General features: G+C 39.9%; 1 protein-coding gene across 4 annotated transcripts in view; it reads left to right on the top strand.

The window, feature by feature from the left end:
- Positions 1-17,017, top strand: part of LOC143125309 (uncharacterized) — a 46,514-nt gene that overhangs the window by 1,897 nt on the left and 27,600 nt on the right. For 2 of the 4 annotated variants that reach the window (XM_076286660.1, XM_076286668.1), the window contains exons 2-10: positions 6,117-6,271; positions 6,476-6,547; positions 8,205-8,452; positions 10,237-12,013; positions 13,908-14,081; positions 14,558-14,731; positions 15,219-15,392; positions 16,175-16,348; positions 16,838-17,011. In XM_076286660.1, the coding sequence (XP_076142775.1) occupies positions 6,129-6,271; positions 6,476-6,547; positions 8,205-8,452; positions 10,237-12,013; positions 13,908-14,081; positions 14,558-14,731; positions 15,219-15,392; positions 16,175-16,348; positions 16,838-17,011 (3,110 nt within the window). In that variant the 5' untranslated portion in view covers positions 6,117-6,128. Of the gene's footprint in view, positions 1-647; positions 713-6,116; positions 6,272-6,475; positions 6,548-8,204; positions 8,453-10,236; positions 12,014-13,907; positions 14,082-14,557; positions 14,732-15,218; positions 15,393-16,174; positions 16,349-16,837; positions 17,012-17,017 lie in introns of those variants that run through there. The other 2 variants (XM_076286652.1, XM_076286674.1) reach the window with 2 other exon arrangements.

Below are 17,017 nucleotides of genomic sequence, written 5' to 3'. Positions count from 1 at the left end.
CACATCTCACCACCTTTCCCGATTTAAATTCTTCGTTTTAGCCCGTCCCTGCTCGGTAATTTCCGTTTCTGATTGGATTCTGGGATCCCAATGTGTTCGTATCGTGGTCAACCATTTGAATCGATGATAACAGCCTTCTGAACCTGCTAGAAGGTGTAGATGGCCCCTTCTAACCCATAACTATGAGGCTGATTACGATTGATAACGCCCATTCAATCGAGTGATAACGTTCGAAGCGGGTGCCCCTCACTGCTTCCCGAGCGCCGCCGTTGTAGCAGGCAGCTCACTGCGCGATTAGTGTGTGCTTCACCTCACTGTGTGTACACTGTGTGCTGTTTGTGTTTCACTAATTCACCGATTGGGTTAAATGCAGAGATCAAATTTCCCTCACGGGATCAAAAAAGTATATACTTATACTTACTCGACCACCAGTGGTCGTCGAAGTTGTCACGTTTTTCCACAATAACCCATATCAACATTCAAAAACGTGTTAAAATTGCTGTAGGCCTAGTCTTCTAGCTTCTTTACCAACATTTTCAGTTCCATTTGAGTCACGCTTCATGAATGCTCTCTAGGCGCGCGCGCACGACATCCTCCGTTTATAAATATTCACGCTTGAAACTCCACCTGACTCCACCCATGGAAACCCAGAATCTCAAAAACCGTATCTGGTAACACCGCCATCAAGCCTGCAATGGTGACGAGTTAGACGGTAAGTACCCTTGCTTAGCCATCGGTGTAAAAGTTATTTTGGCAAACTTTTACTACATCGTGGTAGCCAACAGTACGTAATACATAGCCTACCTAATACAGAGCATTCGCATTAATGGTAAATAAGGCTACGTTGTGTGGAAACTTCGACATCTCTTGGCTCAATGTCAGGTTGGGTTGTACCTCCTAGCCTACCTCGCAGGGTAGGCGATCATGAGTCAATAGTTAATGGCTAATTTTACTCAAACTAATATAATTGTATTTCAAGCTACTGCTGTCTATCTTAAAACATAGGCTACACACAAGTTAAGAGATTGATGATGCGGAAAGGCGACTGCAAAGATAATAGACTTGGTTTCACTGTCGATTTGGGAACTCCGTAGCCTGGAAGTATCCAAACTCATTCACGAAGTGAAATTATAATTAAGGAGTGCCTGTGAGATTTTAGTGGCCTTAACCCAGTGAAAGTGAGGGGCGCAGAGACAAGGCAGGTGGGACGTAAATTACCTGGAAATGTAAACGCTACTGTAGGCCTATATGTGACTGCGTAATGACAATCAAAAACCGCACGTTAAAATATGCTACTCGCAAGAATAATTCACTTTCAGATGCTGCACCATGATACATTTTCAAACTTAAATGATGATCTAAGTAAAAAAGCTATTTTAAAGCAGAATAGAAACTCAGAATGCCTATTTTAGAGATGGGTTTTATTGTAGTGTAAACCTAGATATCTTCGGGAAGATGTTCAGTATGTAGCCTACAAAGATTTCACGGGACAAACGAGTTCGAACTGAAAGCGATGTTTATTTATCACAAACCACGAGAAGCTTAACTTTTCCCCTTTTCCTCAGCTCCTTCCTCTCCAACCCCGGTGTTACATGGCAACTGGCACCCATGGTAACTGGCTGCGTTGATGACGTTTCACGAGTGATGACGTTTCTTTGACAGATGTGGCCGCTTGCAGATTTGTCACTTTCTGATGGAAACTAGAGACGAACAAATACAAATATGCATGGCATATTTAAATGTCAAAATTGTCTGTAGTATGCTACATACACTGGACCATGAATATGCCACCAAAAAAAAAAAAAATACCCAAATAATAACTCCACGTGGGTATTGAACCTGCTTCCTAAATGAAACCTCCTATATGATAACCATTCATCTACGTACTTGCGCCACAAACCAACTGATAAGTTATAGTGAAATTTATTTGACTTAGTCTATACAATTAGAGGAAGTCAGCTGATGATTGTAGCAAGTTAACACGGCTGATGGTGTTGTCTTGCTACATCAGTTGCCCAAGCCAGTTGGTCTTCAAAGTATCATGGTTAATATATACGTTTTCAAACATTTCACTGACTGCTGGTCAGGCTCTCTGTGGCCACCTAGTATCTGTAGCCTAAATTGAGGAAGCGTTGCTGGTCTAAAAATAAATAAATAATAATAAAAAAACATGTGATGAGGAGGATTGAACCCATGTCGACTGCGTGAGAAAGCAATGTATAGGCATTAACCTGTTGCGCCACAGGAGAAGCACAAAGTATCAAAAAAACATCAAACCCATGTTTACATGTCAGCAACATTAACGTTAATAGCATATAAGCCTGAGTTTTGACTCTCCCTGTGCGCAAAGTTTGTGTAAAATATGGACACTCCTGCCCATTGCAGTGTGCGTTTCAACGCCTGTGTTTCATGAACTGAATTCTTAAAAGAATAGGCTGGACAAAAGGATACACAATTAGGCAACACATTTTTATTTGATTTATTTGCTGACGTTCATGTGGCTCTACAGACACTTCAGGTAGGGGCGGCCACAGCCTAACCTCAGTGAAACGTTTGTAAAACTTAACCATGATACTTTGAAGGCCTACTAAATGGCTTGGGCAACGGTAGCATGATAACATGGTAGCCAGATAACATGAACAGCTATGTTAACTTGTTACAATTATAATAATGTTAGCTGACTTCTTTTAATCATACAACTGAAGTCAATTTCGGTAAGTACCGTCAGCTGGTTCGTGGCGCAAGTGGATAGACGCTATTACCATGAAGACAGGTCAATTTATTCGTGGTTCAATACCCACATGGAGTTAATTTATGCTATTTAGGTGTTTGTTTTTTAGGTGGCATATTCATGGTCCAATGCATGTAGTACTGCATACAATTTTGACTTTTAAACATGTCATGCATATTTGTGTGCGTCTCTAGTATATCAGAAAGTGACAAATCTGCAAGCGGCCACATCTGTCAAAGACTCGTCATCAATCATGAAACGTCATCAACGCAGCCAGTTAACATGGGAGCCAGTTGCTATGTAACACCGGAAACCACGCTGGGCCTTATAGTTCTCACTATATACCCCGTTCTTAGGGTGCATTCAAGGCACTTCGGAATGACAAGGACCGCCCCCGTGGCTACTTTGTTTTTCCCACAGCAAGTGTTTATGTGCTTTGCTGTCGGAGTGTGTGACAAACACGGATGAACAAAGGTTAAAACATACACTCACTAATCCTAAATAAACAACTGTATTTGCTTAAAATATAGTGTAAGACGCTTGTGAATATGCAGCTTTCAAGTGACAAAAACGGCAAATTCCTAAGTTCACATTAAAACTGTTGGACATGAAAAGCCACATGGACTACAAACGAACTACAACGTGACGACAAAAGTGATGACGAGCCCCTAACTGGGCAACTCTGTTAAAAAATTTAGCCGCAGTTTCCGACCTCTGACTCACACATTATGTGACGTGAATGACGCGGAATGATGATGTTTTGTCTCAAGCCCATGAACGCCAGGTTACAGTAGTTCTTCAAATGAATACGTGAACTTTGTTTATTCAAGACTGTGTAACAGATTGGCTGAAGTAAGCTATTCATGTTTAGGAAAATATCCTTTGACAGACATCAATAACCTCGATCAGTGAGAAACAGGTGTAACCAGCACACTTATTTTCCTATAATTTGCTGTGCAAACATAGTTCAGGGTCTTTGATGGCGAGTCCATAATGCGCGCTGGCTGCATTTTGATGGGTGTAAGGCTACAGTGCAAGCTTGGATTTAAAGATAGAAACAATGTCATCATAGCTTTCTAGGGTAATCTCAGCCGTGGCCTACTGGTTAGCACTTCGGACCTGTAACCGGAGGGTTGCCGGTTCGAACCCCAACCAGAAGGCACGACTGAAGTGCCCTTGAGCAAGGCAAGGCACCTAACCGCTCACTGCTCCCCGAGCGCCGCTGTTGTTGCAGGCAGCTCACTGCGCCGGGATTAGTGTGTGCTTCACCTCACTGTGTGCTGAGTGTGTTTCACTAATTCTCAGATTGGGATGTAGAGACCAAATTTCCCTCACAGTGTGTGTGTATACATACATACTAGTTGATTTGGCAGGTTAGAATGATGAGAACAGACAAAGTGAGGGCAAGTGTGAAAGGCCTGTGCCTGGGTGGGTGTCCCAGGCAATAATCCTGACTCTATTAGCCTAGGCCTACAAAAGAAATCTGGCTAATCACATGTGTGAGGTATTCATTAGATTAATTAGGTCCCTTGCCACAGGTGTATAAAATGGAGCACCTAGTTTATGAATGCAGACTGCATGGTGTTTGATTTTATACACCTGTGGAAAGGGACCTGAGTTCGGAGCAGGGCAGAGGCGCAGACAAATCTGGGCCAGATTAAAATATAAAATTAAAATAGGATCAGATAAAAAATGGTAACAAAACATGGATTCTAAATAATTTTATTAGGCTACTAGATTAGGCTAGATAGGGTAAATTGCTCTAAAATTCCCAACACTTAGCTTAGGCCTAGCCAAGAGGACATCATAACATTGATAAATTACAAAATTGACTCTTTCATGGAAAAAAATTGAATTTTATGGCAGCAACACATTTCAAAAAAAGTTGGGACGGGGACAAAAGTTGGACAAGTTGTGTAATGATGAAGACAACAAAAGGAGGAATATTTCACAGCTTAGGATAACTGGCACCATGACAGGATACTATGCTATGTGAATGCTATTCTGGTTGACTTTTAGTTTTGTTGCTACTGTGCATTAAAGGACAGGCCGATTAGGAATTCTGTCCATAATTGGTGGTTGGCTTAGAAACATTTTCAGCACATTTTAAAAAAATATTGCGATAATGATCATTTGATCACCTGATCATTTTGGTCAGTATGATTTTGATGTTGTGGTTCACTTACATTGTGATTCCCCTACAGAATAAATCCATTAGGTGTTATATTCTGTAAGGGAAACCAATGACTGCAAAGCAGAGGCTACAACCCCAAAAGATTTTTCTGGTAGATTACAACCAGCAAGTCTGCATAGAGTGAGAGGTCAAGAGACAGAATAATGCATGTCAGCATAGCAGCATGTAGGCTACTTACTGCCTCTTTCTCAGCATGCTGCTGATCCACTTCAGCATGCTGCTGATGCAGGGCAGGCAGCGTTTCAACTGAAATATCATTATTCATGTAGATGTTAAATATCAGCATCTGCGGAAGGAAACAAAATGGCAAACTGGCCATTGACAGTAGCAGATTAGTAATTAGGAGAATCAGGAGCACTTCCAGTCGGCCTTTAAAGTTTTACGGCCATGCTGATTTCTGTGAAGGGCATGATATTTTGCTGTTTGTATAAATTATTTGCTGCACTCTCCAGCAGCCTGGAGTGTGCGGTCATAGTCCCTCCCTTTCTAGGGCCACTCCCCACAACCCTGGTAATACCGTGGTAACAACTATGATGACATGACATGCAGGTTATGAGACTCATATGAGATGGGTAGCCTACAGACTATTAAAGATTTTAGATGAACGGCCGCAACGTGTTTTAAGTCATCCCCGGATTTCCCCCCTGAAATAGGAATCAGGCCAAATAGGCTCATACTCCCAGTCTGTCGATGGAGTTTAGAATCACTCTGCCCCTGGTCATTGACAATTCTTACATATCTATAGGCTTCCAATGCTATACGTGTGTTGAAGTGAGCATCTGACAAGTAGTTTTTCGCCATATAAGGTTAAGCATTTGTACACAATATGTGTTGTAGTGATTATTATCATTCCTTGTGTTGAGTAAGATTGGCTAAGTAAATTGATATGCATCATGTGAAATTAGCCTACCATTCAGAAAAACAAGGGGTAACTTGTGCTGTTGAATGGTAGGCCTATGCAATCAATGATATATCATGATCACAAAAATAGCATGACATATAAATGCTGATTGAAGATGATGTCAAATCATGGTTTAAGTATACTTAAATTAAAATAATAATTACAATAGTAGTAGTAGTAGTAGTAGTAGTAGTAATAATAATAATAATGATATGATAATACATACTTACATCATAAACAATATCTTCGTATTTATCACTACTGTATTTCTATCAATGAAATGCCTACAGCTTTGGGGAACTATGACAGAATGGAGTGTCATGACAGAAGGGAGTCTCCCTATAGAGACAGATGAGGCCCATACTTCCTCTGTTAAAGCCCCCCCAAAGAGGAAAGAGGAAAGTACTACATGTAGACCGTGGCAAGTATCATTTGAAACTGCAAGGTAAGAATTCTGTTTTGATCAGACATATTTACCAGCTTGGACATACAACTTTGAATTAAAATTTTGTAACTTTTCGTTACAGAAGATACCAATTGCACTCTACAAGATAGTGTTGTACTATTAAATGTGTGAAATGAAATGGCAATGTAACCAATGTAATGAAACTACTAACTGCTAAGAATACTATGTATTCTTTCTCTCCAGTAAACCAAAACTGCAAGCTTACAAAAGGAAGGCCACCTCGACTGTAGGGTTTTATCAACGGTCTTTCAGGAGGTAGAACCTTTTGGAATGTACTGTAATCCATGAATTAACCTTCAACAGTGTACCAATGTGTAAAAGGAGAATTCCGGTGATTTTTGACACACATGTACATGTAGATCTTCATTTCTCGAGTTCACCAAGTACTGCTAAAGCATCCAGGCAGCTACAGTGCTACACTCTGGGGGCATGAACATGGGGGCTCATGAAGTGTGTAACACTGTAGTTGCCTGGAAGCTCTAACGGTTGTTGCAGCCACTCAAGCTAGGTAAAAACGGTTGTTTTCGGGAGGTTTTCATACAGACAGTACTCGGTGACCTTGAGAAATGGAGATCTATGTCTATAAAATCACCTGAATTCTCCTTTAATATACATTCACACATTCATGCATGCTTGCCCTCTTAAAAAACGTATTCCTGACCCGCCCTCAATAATAGTGTAATCCTATGTTTTTAAAGTAGCATGCCATGTCTACCATCTGGAGATTGTAGATTCAATTTAAAATTGGAGATTAAATTTAATGCTGGATGACATGGGGGGCCAGCTTCACGGCGGTACACATCAGTTATGTGTGATAAATGAGCCTCCATGAGCAGCAACGAGTAACGGAATTGTGCTCTCCCTCTGCCTGCTCTGTGCCTTCCTTGCTCTGTACTAAAGTTTGTTACTTGTGCAAAAGACAGACACAGCTTTTCTGCTGCTGCACAGTCGCCGAAAAGCAAGAGCCACAAGTAGTTAAGTTATACTGTATAGCCCTGTAGGAAGTTTCCATTGGAAATTTGTTCTCTGCATTTTACCCATCCAGGGGGTAGTTTACACACATTCAAACACACACACTCAGAGCAGTGAGCTCACTAGGAGCACACCCACACTAGGAGCACACATAAACACCCGGAGCAGTGGGCAGCCCTTAATCCGGTGCCTAGGGAGCAGTTGGGGGTTAGGGCACCCCCAAGAGGTGCTCAAGGGTACCTCATCTGTGGATGTGGGAGAGCGCTGTTCAATCACTCCCCTCACCCAATTTTTCCTACCAATCAGGGATCGAACCAGCCCCCCTTCGGTCACAAGTCTGATTCCCTAACAGACAGACAGATAGACAGATAGATAGATAGATAGATACTGTTTTGATCCCCAAAGGGAAATTCAAGTAGGCCACGGATGCCCCCAGTAGTAGTAGACTCTCAGATAAAGCTTATTTATGGAATAAAGGGACACAAATGAGTTTGATAAATCAGCAATGCAGTGGTTCCGTCATACTCTAAGGGGGATGGTGAGTGATTTAATGGAACACTCAGATATACCGTGGTAATATCAAATATTATAAATGAGGCACCTGCCAGATATGCTGGCTTTGCTGGGCTACCACACCCACAAGATGAACTTTCCCTCACAATATATTTGTCATTAGATTAAATGCAATTAGCATTTCAGTTTCCCCTATTTAAGGCATAATAAGTCGTGTTTGTTTGTGTTTATTTTTATGTTCACATTTATTAGCAGACACTTTTGTTTGGGGGCTGCCCCTCTGTTAGTGGTTGTGAGGAGATAATTTCTGTATGTGACCAAAATATTATGGGCTTGACATTGTGTAAAATCCCTGACTGCACCTTTAATGTTTTGAAGATGTCTAACTACTTACTGTATTTTAATTTATCTTATGTTGTTGACTCAGGGGATGCAACATTTGTGGCCAGAGTCAGAAGGATCCTGTGCGCATCCTATGTGGACATGTTTTCTGCAGGCAGTGCATTCTCCTACACCTGGAAACGCAGAGTGCAACTGGAGAGTACACCTGTCCTAGCTGCAGACGTAGATATTCAACACGTCCAGCATTGCAACCATACTCAACAACACAGAAACAACTGCAAAAAAAAAAGCAGTACCAGCATGGCTATTTGCCTTGGCTACTCACAGAGAAGGGTGAGAAAAAAGAAAATATATATTTTTTATTATGTTTGTTTTTCCAAACTGATTTTGGTTACTGCCTCAAAGTTATAAAACTGATCTAAAAGCTCATTAAAGGAATTCTAGCATTTTTAAACCTGGGACCCTTTGATGGAAAGATCATTTTCAACTCCAGAAAACGCAAAAACGTGTTTTTATTTAAATACAAAATGACAGTGGTTACTTCCACCATCTTGTGAGGAGGAAGTCCATAAAAGTCGATTAGCGAATGCTGTGCAATCTATTCTTAATCGATGCAAAAGGAGGAGAGTTTGACTAGTACGGGACTTTTTCCTCGCAAGATGGTGGTGACAGGAATAGTATAGTAATGTAATGCATTGGCCACAAAAAGTTTGCCACAAAATGTGCATAGAGGAGACTGGTGCATCTAAATAACCTTTAGCAGTATTGGGTTTAGATGGTTATTATGTACGCCCCAACCAGGAGGATCACAAAGAGCTTTATGGTAATTATGCAATAGCCTACTATTTGTATGAAATCATGTCCAGGGGGAAGGGTGTGACAGTTGTGTAAAATACAAATTGTCTGCAAATGTATGGGAAGTCAAGTAGCAAAAAAATCCCATTTTCCAGGCCTGGATCTCAGGTTCAATGTAACCTGTAGCCAATTATAAATATCGCCAATAGCAGAAGAGGTGGGCCATGATGAACGACAATAAGAGCAAATCTGATATTTTATTTGATAATTTACACATAATTGCAGATGGTGATATAACATGGCCTACTAGACCATTTGTCAGATACATATTCATAAATTATTATACCTCAATCTCAAAAGAATTGCTGTGTAAGATTGTTCATTTTAAATCACTGTATGTCAGAGCATCACTTTTTAATTATGTGCATGGCTTAGGATTTAAAATGATTGCTAGAACATGGAATTTCATAACTAAAGTAATAGCCTATGTTTTTAAAATAATCCCTGGCAAATGCATTGCACATAAGGCAAGTAAGGATTTACAGAGTCTCTAATAAAACTGTAATCGATTGATTCACTCATGATGATAGTAAACAAAAAATGCAACACTGCCAACTAACAGTGATTGATGATGCTTAATGTTAATGTATTAAAAAGAATCAGTGGACTAAAGTTGGGAACAATAGGAACACATTCTGTGTCACCATGTTGCGGACAGGACCTTTCAAAATGTGCATTAGAGATATTGTAAAAAAAAAATGATCTTATAAGATTACTGTATCAGGTAAATACTCTGCTCATAGTTGTGAAATAATACGTTTTTATTCATAATGTCAATGTTTTATTCATAATGTCACCCAACAGCTGTATCTGTGACTGCAGTGAAGTCTTTAAATCTTTAAATCCCACATGACAGCCATGTTGTGGATAGTCATCCACTTGTGTGGCATCAACATAAATTGCACAATAACATAACAGTTATTATAACCTAATATGTATAGCTTTTAATGTAGTTTAATTCACGTTTATAGTTTAGGACGGAAACATAAATATAAAGATAGCATTAGATAATTCACTTACTCTGGCAATGAGAAGGCACAAACATGCACTATCATCACCTAAATAATGTAGATAGATTCCTATTTTTTTCCTTTCTTTTCAAATTGGGTTACTAATAAGTGCATGTTTACAGTATCTGAAGCAGGCATGTGATTACCATATTTATTAAGTAATATTGCAGAAATGTTACGAAACCTGAGATAATAGACATTTCTCAACATTGCAGAATATTCACTCTCTGTATCCTGTGTTTTATTCAATAGATGATGGGTTCCTGAAGTTTCACAAAGCCAGTCTGAAGAGGAGGGTTGAGCAATGTGATGAGAGCATAACAAAAGCTGCATGTCAGACCAATCACAGGATCATCAGAAACGATACTATAGAAGATGGAGCCTGGTTTCCTTCAAGGCTTGAAATGGATGAAAAGAAACTCACTTCAGTCTGCTGCAATGACATCTTTAAGGCATTTAATGTTAGGAGACAGAATAGAGGGCAGGAGAACATTATAAGAACATTGATGACCCAGGGCGCAGCTGGCATTGGAAAAACATCATCTGTGCACAAGTTCATTCTTGACTGGGCTGATGGAAAAGAAAACCAGGATGTGGATTTTGTGTTCATGTTTCCATTTTGGAAACTGAATCTAGTCAAGGACATCTGCTGTAGTCTGCACAAGCTGCTGCTTAATTTCCACCCAGAGCTTGACAATATAGCAGAAACAGATATAAAGAGATTTGATGACTCCAAAATTGTTGTGATCTTTGATGGTCTGGATGAAAGCCAACTTCATTTGGATTTCCAAAGTGACCCAATGCTGTGTGACATTTTAGAAATATCATCTGTTGATACACTAATAACAAATGTCATCAAAGGCAATTTGCTTCCTTTTGCAAAGGTGTGGATAACCTCACGTGGATCATCAACCAACCAAGTTCCCTCTTGGTATATCAACCGAGTGACAGAAATTCTTCCCCTCTCTGACTCACAAATGGAGGAGTGTGTCAAAGACAGTCTAAAGGATGTCACAGACGCAAGTTGCATCTTGCATCAAATCAAGTTGTCAAGAAGCCTCTATGCCATGTGTCACATCCCAGCCTTGTGTTCAATAGCAGTCAGTGTTGTTAAGAATATGCTTGAACAGGGGGAAAGCAGGATGATACAAACCTGCACTGAATTGTACTCACATTTCTTTATTAGTCAGATGAACACAGAGGCTGAGGCCAAGAGCAGTTCTGTGCAAGATGAGGGTGAGAAAATGGTCGATGAGAAGCCCCAAAGAACAAAAATGGAAATGATGATGAGATTTTCAGAACTAGCTTTGAGACAGTTAATGAAAAACAGTTTCACATTTTCTGAACAGGATTTGCGAGACTGTGAAATTGATATCTCAGAGACTGCATCAATTTTCAGGATTTTCACAGAGATCCATCAAGACAAGTCTGAGTTCTTTCAGGAGAATGTTTTTCACCTTAAGCATATGGGCATTCAGGAGTTTCTGGCTGCATTCTGCGTCTTTTATGCCTACATCAACAAAAACATGGACGTCCTAAAGCACTTATTGGGGGGCAAGTTCAGAATACAGCCTGAAGATGTTTCCCTGGATACTCTGCTGAGACGTGCTGTGGATAAAATGTTGGAGAGGAAGAATGGACACCAATACTTTCTGCGTTTCCTGCATGGAATGTCTCTGGAGTCCAGTCAGACACTTTTGCAATGTCTATTGACAGATTACGACAGCTCAGGGACAACTGAAAGCACACTGAAATACATAAAAGATTTGGGTAAACAGGCAGATGTCTCTATGGACAGATGTATTGATCTTCTCCACTGTCAGATTGAAATGCAAGATCCCAGTGTGATTGAAGACATTGAAAGCCTCCTGAAATCACAGAGAGAATTTTCACTTTCTCATTGGTCAGAGATTAGCACCTTAATTCAGATGTCAGGAGGGATTCTGGGTGAATTTAACCACCAAAAGTGTCACCCTTCAGAACGCAAAACAGTACTAAGCATGTTCGTGAGCTGCTGTAGAAAGGCCCAGTGAGTGTCACATTCTATATTCATTTTTATTTTAAGGGCATGACTTTTACTTCATGTTGATATGCTTTGACGGCCATGTTTATAGTCATGAAGGTGGAGGGGTTCACTCTCTGAAAGACTGAAAGAAACTCCACATCTGAGCGCAACATTATCCTATTATCCTTCTACCACCATGTTTATAGTCATGTAATTGATCAGGCCATCCCGATTCTAAAACATTGGGACATAAAACGCAATTAAAAACAGAATGTGATCATCTGCAAATCTTGTAAATCCATATTTAGCTATGAAAAGGACATACTGTAGACAACAAATCAAATGTTGAAAATGGACAATTTGACAATTTAATTGTGAGCAATTGTCACCAATATGGGCAGGTGCAACTAAAGGTTGGAAAAGTTGTGTAATGATAAAGACTAAAAAAAGCAAATATAAGAGAGAATATGATTAAGAAGACTGTTGAGCAAATGAAACCCTATATCAGGCAACAATGGGAAATCCATTTCATTCTCAAAAAATTAGCAACTGGTCTTTTCAGTTCCCAAACATTTACAGAATGTTGTTAAATGAAGAGGCGAAGGCAGTGGAAAACATGCCCCTGACCCAACTGTTTTGGACATGGTGCAGGGCTCGAATTACATGGGAGCCAGAGGGAGCCGAGCTCCCATAGAGTGACGACTGGCTCCCATGAAAGCAACAAAGTCAAAAACCTGAGGGGGTCTCTCATATCTGAAGGTGTCTGGCATTGTAATTTAATCTTAAACAACCGCTCATTATCCATCCCTGTGCGATCTCTTACCATTAAAGACGTTAAATTAAAATATAGGCTACTACGGGACGTAGACCTACACTACGCTCTTGAACGCAGCATGACACTTCACCACCACACCACTAGACTATATGAGCAAACCGTATCGATTTGACAGCACTCGCAAATCTGAAGAAGTCACCCTGCTTTGATGTGAGTGTTTTTTTTGTCTATTTGCATAGGCGTTCATTGGGCTAGCCTACGTGGTTTGATACTGTGCTGAAAAGTCCTGTTTGCTGTTGAACTTGCGGTTTACTCTATGTTGATTGACAAAGCCATACATTATGGCCCATAATGCAGCCTACAATGATTGTGTTGTCTGATGATCTAGCTATCCTCTGCCATTCAGAGCTCCGGAAAGTTCCCAGCTATTTTGAAACACCTGTTAGCAATCTCTGATGTCGGAATATTCAATGGCTACCCGACAATATCTCAATGCAAACTCCAAAATTGTTCGTCTATTAATTTTCCACGGTTCAACACATTAGCCTACTAGAACATAGTTTGGCTGGCTTTATTCATTTCTGCCAGTTAGTGCTTTTTCCCCTGTGTATAAGTTACACTACATGCATTATTGTGTTTGACACTGAGGATAGCCTATCTGAGACGGTGGTCTGGTTTAAATGAGTTACGTTGTGAAATTGAGAATGGCACAGACTAAATCGTTTAGTCTATTTCTTTGTATTGTGAAATTGAAATGAGAGATATGGACTATTATAATCAATAATATGTTGAAATTAATTAAAAGTAATCAATTTCTATGAAAAATCTATGTCTGTTGTATGCGTGTGTCAAGGTAAAGCCTAGGCCTACCGAGTGCATATACTGTACTGCGCAAAAGCGCCACTTGCGCCTAGGCTATTTCATTGTATCGCCTTGTTAGGCTATGCGCGGGGTGTGTCAACTTTTTATGAGATAGAGAGACCCCCTTAAAGACAAAAAGATAATTCGAGCCCTGACATGGTGGACATGAGTGGAAATCATCTGCAGAAAAATATTTGCTATGATTGATGCTCTAGCTGCAGTTCATGTCTGTAATTACCTCTGATAGTGCACCCTCACAAACTAATCCTCTGTTGCTTTCAGAATATCAAACTGTGACCTCTCTGCGGATTCCTGTGTAATGGTGGCCTCAGCTCTCCAGCAGCCACACAGTGCTCTGAGAGAGCTGGACATGAGTGGAAATAACCTAGGGACCTCTGGGGTTGAACAGCTGTGCTCTGGACTCAAAAGTCCAAACTGTAAACTAGAAATACTGAGGTCAGTAATGCATGGTGTCTCTTAGATTCTGTGAACAAAATCAGTAGAGCACTAATGATTGTAGAGGTAATTTCAACAGGATTGGTAGCACTCATGAATTTTGAATTCTTCAAACATAAGCTTTTAATTTTTTAAGCAGAAGTGTGAACATTTTTGGAAAGTAAAGCACCAATTGTAGCATTAAATCCAATTAAATCCAATTTGCTGGGATTTGTCAGTAGTTGTTTTAGGGAAGTTGCCATTCTCTTCATCATCTCTCTTATCTAATTTTAATCACATGAAGTTGGGGCAACAAGGAAGTTTAAACATATCTAGACTGTTTTGATGTGGTTCAAACAACATTTGTTTCAAGGAAACATGAAATGAAAAAAAATATGATTGTTGACATCTGCCACCATTGATGATGTTGCTGCAGTTCATGTCTGTAATTACCTCTGATAGTGCACCCTCACAAACTAATCCTCTGTTGTTTTCAGACTATCAAACTGTGACCTCTCTGCGGATTCCTTTGTAATGGTGGCCTCAGCTCTCCAGCAGCCACACAGTGCTCTGAGAGAGCTGGACATGAGTGGAAATATCCTGTGGGACTTTGGGGTTAAACAGCTGTGCTCTGGACTCAAAAGTCCAAACTGTAAACTAGAAATACTGAGGTCAGTAATGCATGGTGTCTCTTAGATTGTGTGAACAAAATCAGTAGAGCACTAGTAGAATGATTGTGGATGTAATGTCAACAGGATTGGTATCACTCATGAATTTTGAATTCTTCAAACATAAGCTTTTCATTTTTAAGCAGAAGTGTGAACATTTTTGGAAAGTAAAGCACCAATTGTAGCATTAAATCCAATTAGCTGGGATTTGTCAGTAGTTGTTTTAGGGAAGTTGCCATTCTCTTCATCAACTCTCTTATCTGATTTTAATCACATGAATTTGCGGCAACAAGGAAGTTTAAACATATCTAGACTGTTCTGATGTGGTTCAAGCAACATTTGGAAACAAGGAAACATGAAATGAAAAAAATATGATTGTAGACATAATACTTACAAAAACACCAGCCACCATTGATGATGTTGCTGCAGTTCATGTCTGTAATTACCTCTGATAGTGCACCCTCACAAACTAATCCTCTGTTGTTTTCAGAGTATCAAACTGTGGCCTCTCTGTGGATTACTGTGTTATGGTGGCCTCAGCTCTCCAGCAGCCACACAGTGCTCTGAGAGAGCTGGACATGAGTGGAAATAACCTGTGGGACTCTGGGGTTAAACAGCTGTGCTTTGGACTCAAAAGTCCAAACTGTAAACTAGAAATCCTGAGGTAATGCATGGTTTCTCTTACTTTGTGCGAACAAATCAGCACTAGTACAATAAGTTTGTAGGGGATGTCAACAGGATTGGTAGCACCCCTAAGTAATGAATTCTTCAAACATAAACTTTATGTTTTTGACACAGAAGTGTAAAACTGTTCCGAAATGAATGGACCAATTGCATCATTATACACAGTACAATACACTGGGTAATATGTGTCAGTAGTTGTTATAAGATTTTTTTTCACCGACTGTTTACTATATTTTATCTGAAACACATGAATATGAGGTCACAATGAATTCTGATGTTTAGACTGCCACACAGTGCTCTGAGAGAGCTGGACATGAATATAGTAGATAAGGTGAGAAACTGCCAAAATAAGCTGAGGTAATGGCAACATGATTGGCGACACTTATAATTAATGAATTGTTCAAACACAAGCGTTTCATTTTTGACACAGATGTCTGAAAATGTTTGGAAAGTAAAGCACCAATTGCATCATTAAATACAATACAATTTGCTGGGATTTGTCAGTAGTTGTTTTAGGGATGTTGCCATTCTCTTCATCAACTCTCTTATCTGATTTTAATCACATGAATTTGGGGCAACAAGGAAGTTTAAACATATCTAGACTGTTCTGATGTGGTTCAAACAACATTTGTTTTAAGGAAACATGAAATGAAAAAAAATATGATTGTTGACATCTGCCACCATTGATGATGTTGCTGCAGTTCATGTCTGTAATTACCTCTGATAGTGCACCCTCACAAACTAATCCTCTGTTGTTTTCAGACTATCAAACTGTGACCTCTCTGCGGATTCCTTTGTAATGGTGGCCTCAGCTCTCCAGCAGCCACACAGTGCTCTGAGAGAGCTGGACATGAGTGGAAATCTCCTGTGGGACTTTGGGGTTAAACAGCTGTGCTCTGGACTCAAAAGTCCAAACTGTAAACTAGAAATACTGAGGTCAGTAATGCATGGTGTCTCTCTTAGATTGTGTGAACAAAATCAGTAGAGCACTAGTAGAATGATTGTGGATGTAATGTCAACAGGATTGGTATCACTCATGAATTTTGAATTCTTCAAACATAAGCTTTTCATTTTTAAGCAGAAGTGTGAACTTTTTTGGAAAGTAAAGCACCAATTGTAGCATTAAATCCAATTAGCTGGGATTTGTCAGTAGTTGTTTTAGGGAAGTTGCCATTCTCTTCATCAACTCTCTTATCTGATTTTAATCACATGAATTTGCGGCAACAAGGAAGTTTAAACATATCTAGACTGTTCTGATGTGGTTCAAGCAACATTTGGAAACAAGGAAACATGAAATGAAAAAAATATGATTGTAGACATAATACTTACAAAAACACCAGCCACCATTGATGATGTTGCTGCAGTTCATGTCTGTAATTACCTCTGATAGTGCACCCTCACAAACTAATCCTCTGTTGTTTTCAGAGTATCAAACTGTGGCCTCTCTGTGGATTACTGTGTTATGGTGGCCTCAGCTCTCCAGCAGCCACACAGTGCTCTGAGAGAGCTGGACATGAGTAGAAATAACCTGTGGTACTCTGGGGTTAAACAGCTGTGCTTTGGACTCAAAAGTCCAAACTGTAAACTAGAAATCCTGAGGTAATG

This window comes from Alosa pseudoharengus, unplaced genomic scaffold (genome assembly GCF_046254945.1).
Source record: "Alosa pseudoharengus isolate Yale_2024_CS ecotype anadromous, Long Island Sound unplaced genomic scaffold, YU_APseudo_1.1 YU_APseudo_1.1_scf_1, whole genome shotgun sequence".
Classification (NCBI taxonomy): Eukaryota; Metazoa; Chordata; class Actinopteri; order Clupeiformes; family Clupeidae; genus Alosa; species Alosa pseudoharengus.
This window is presented reverse-complemented; position numbering and strand designations above follow the sequence as displayed.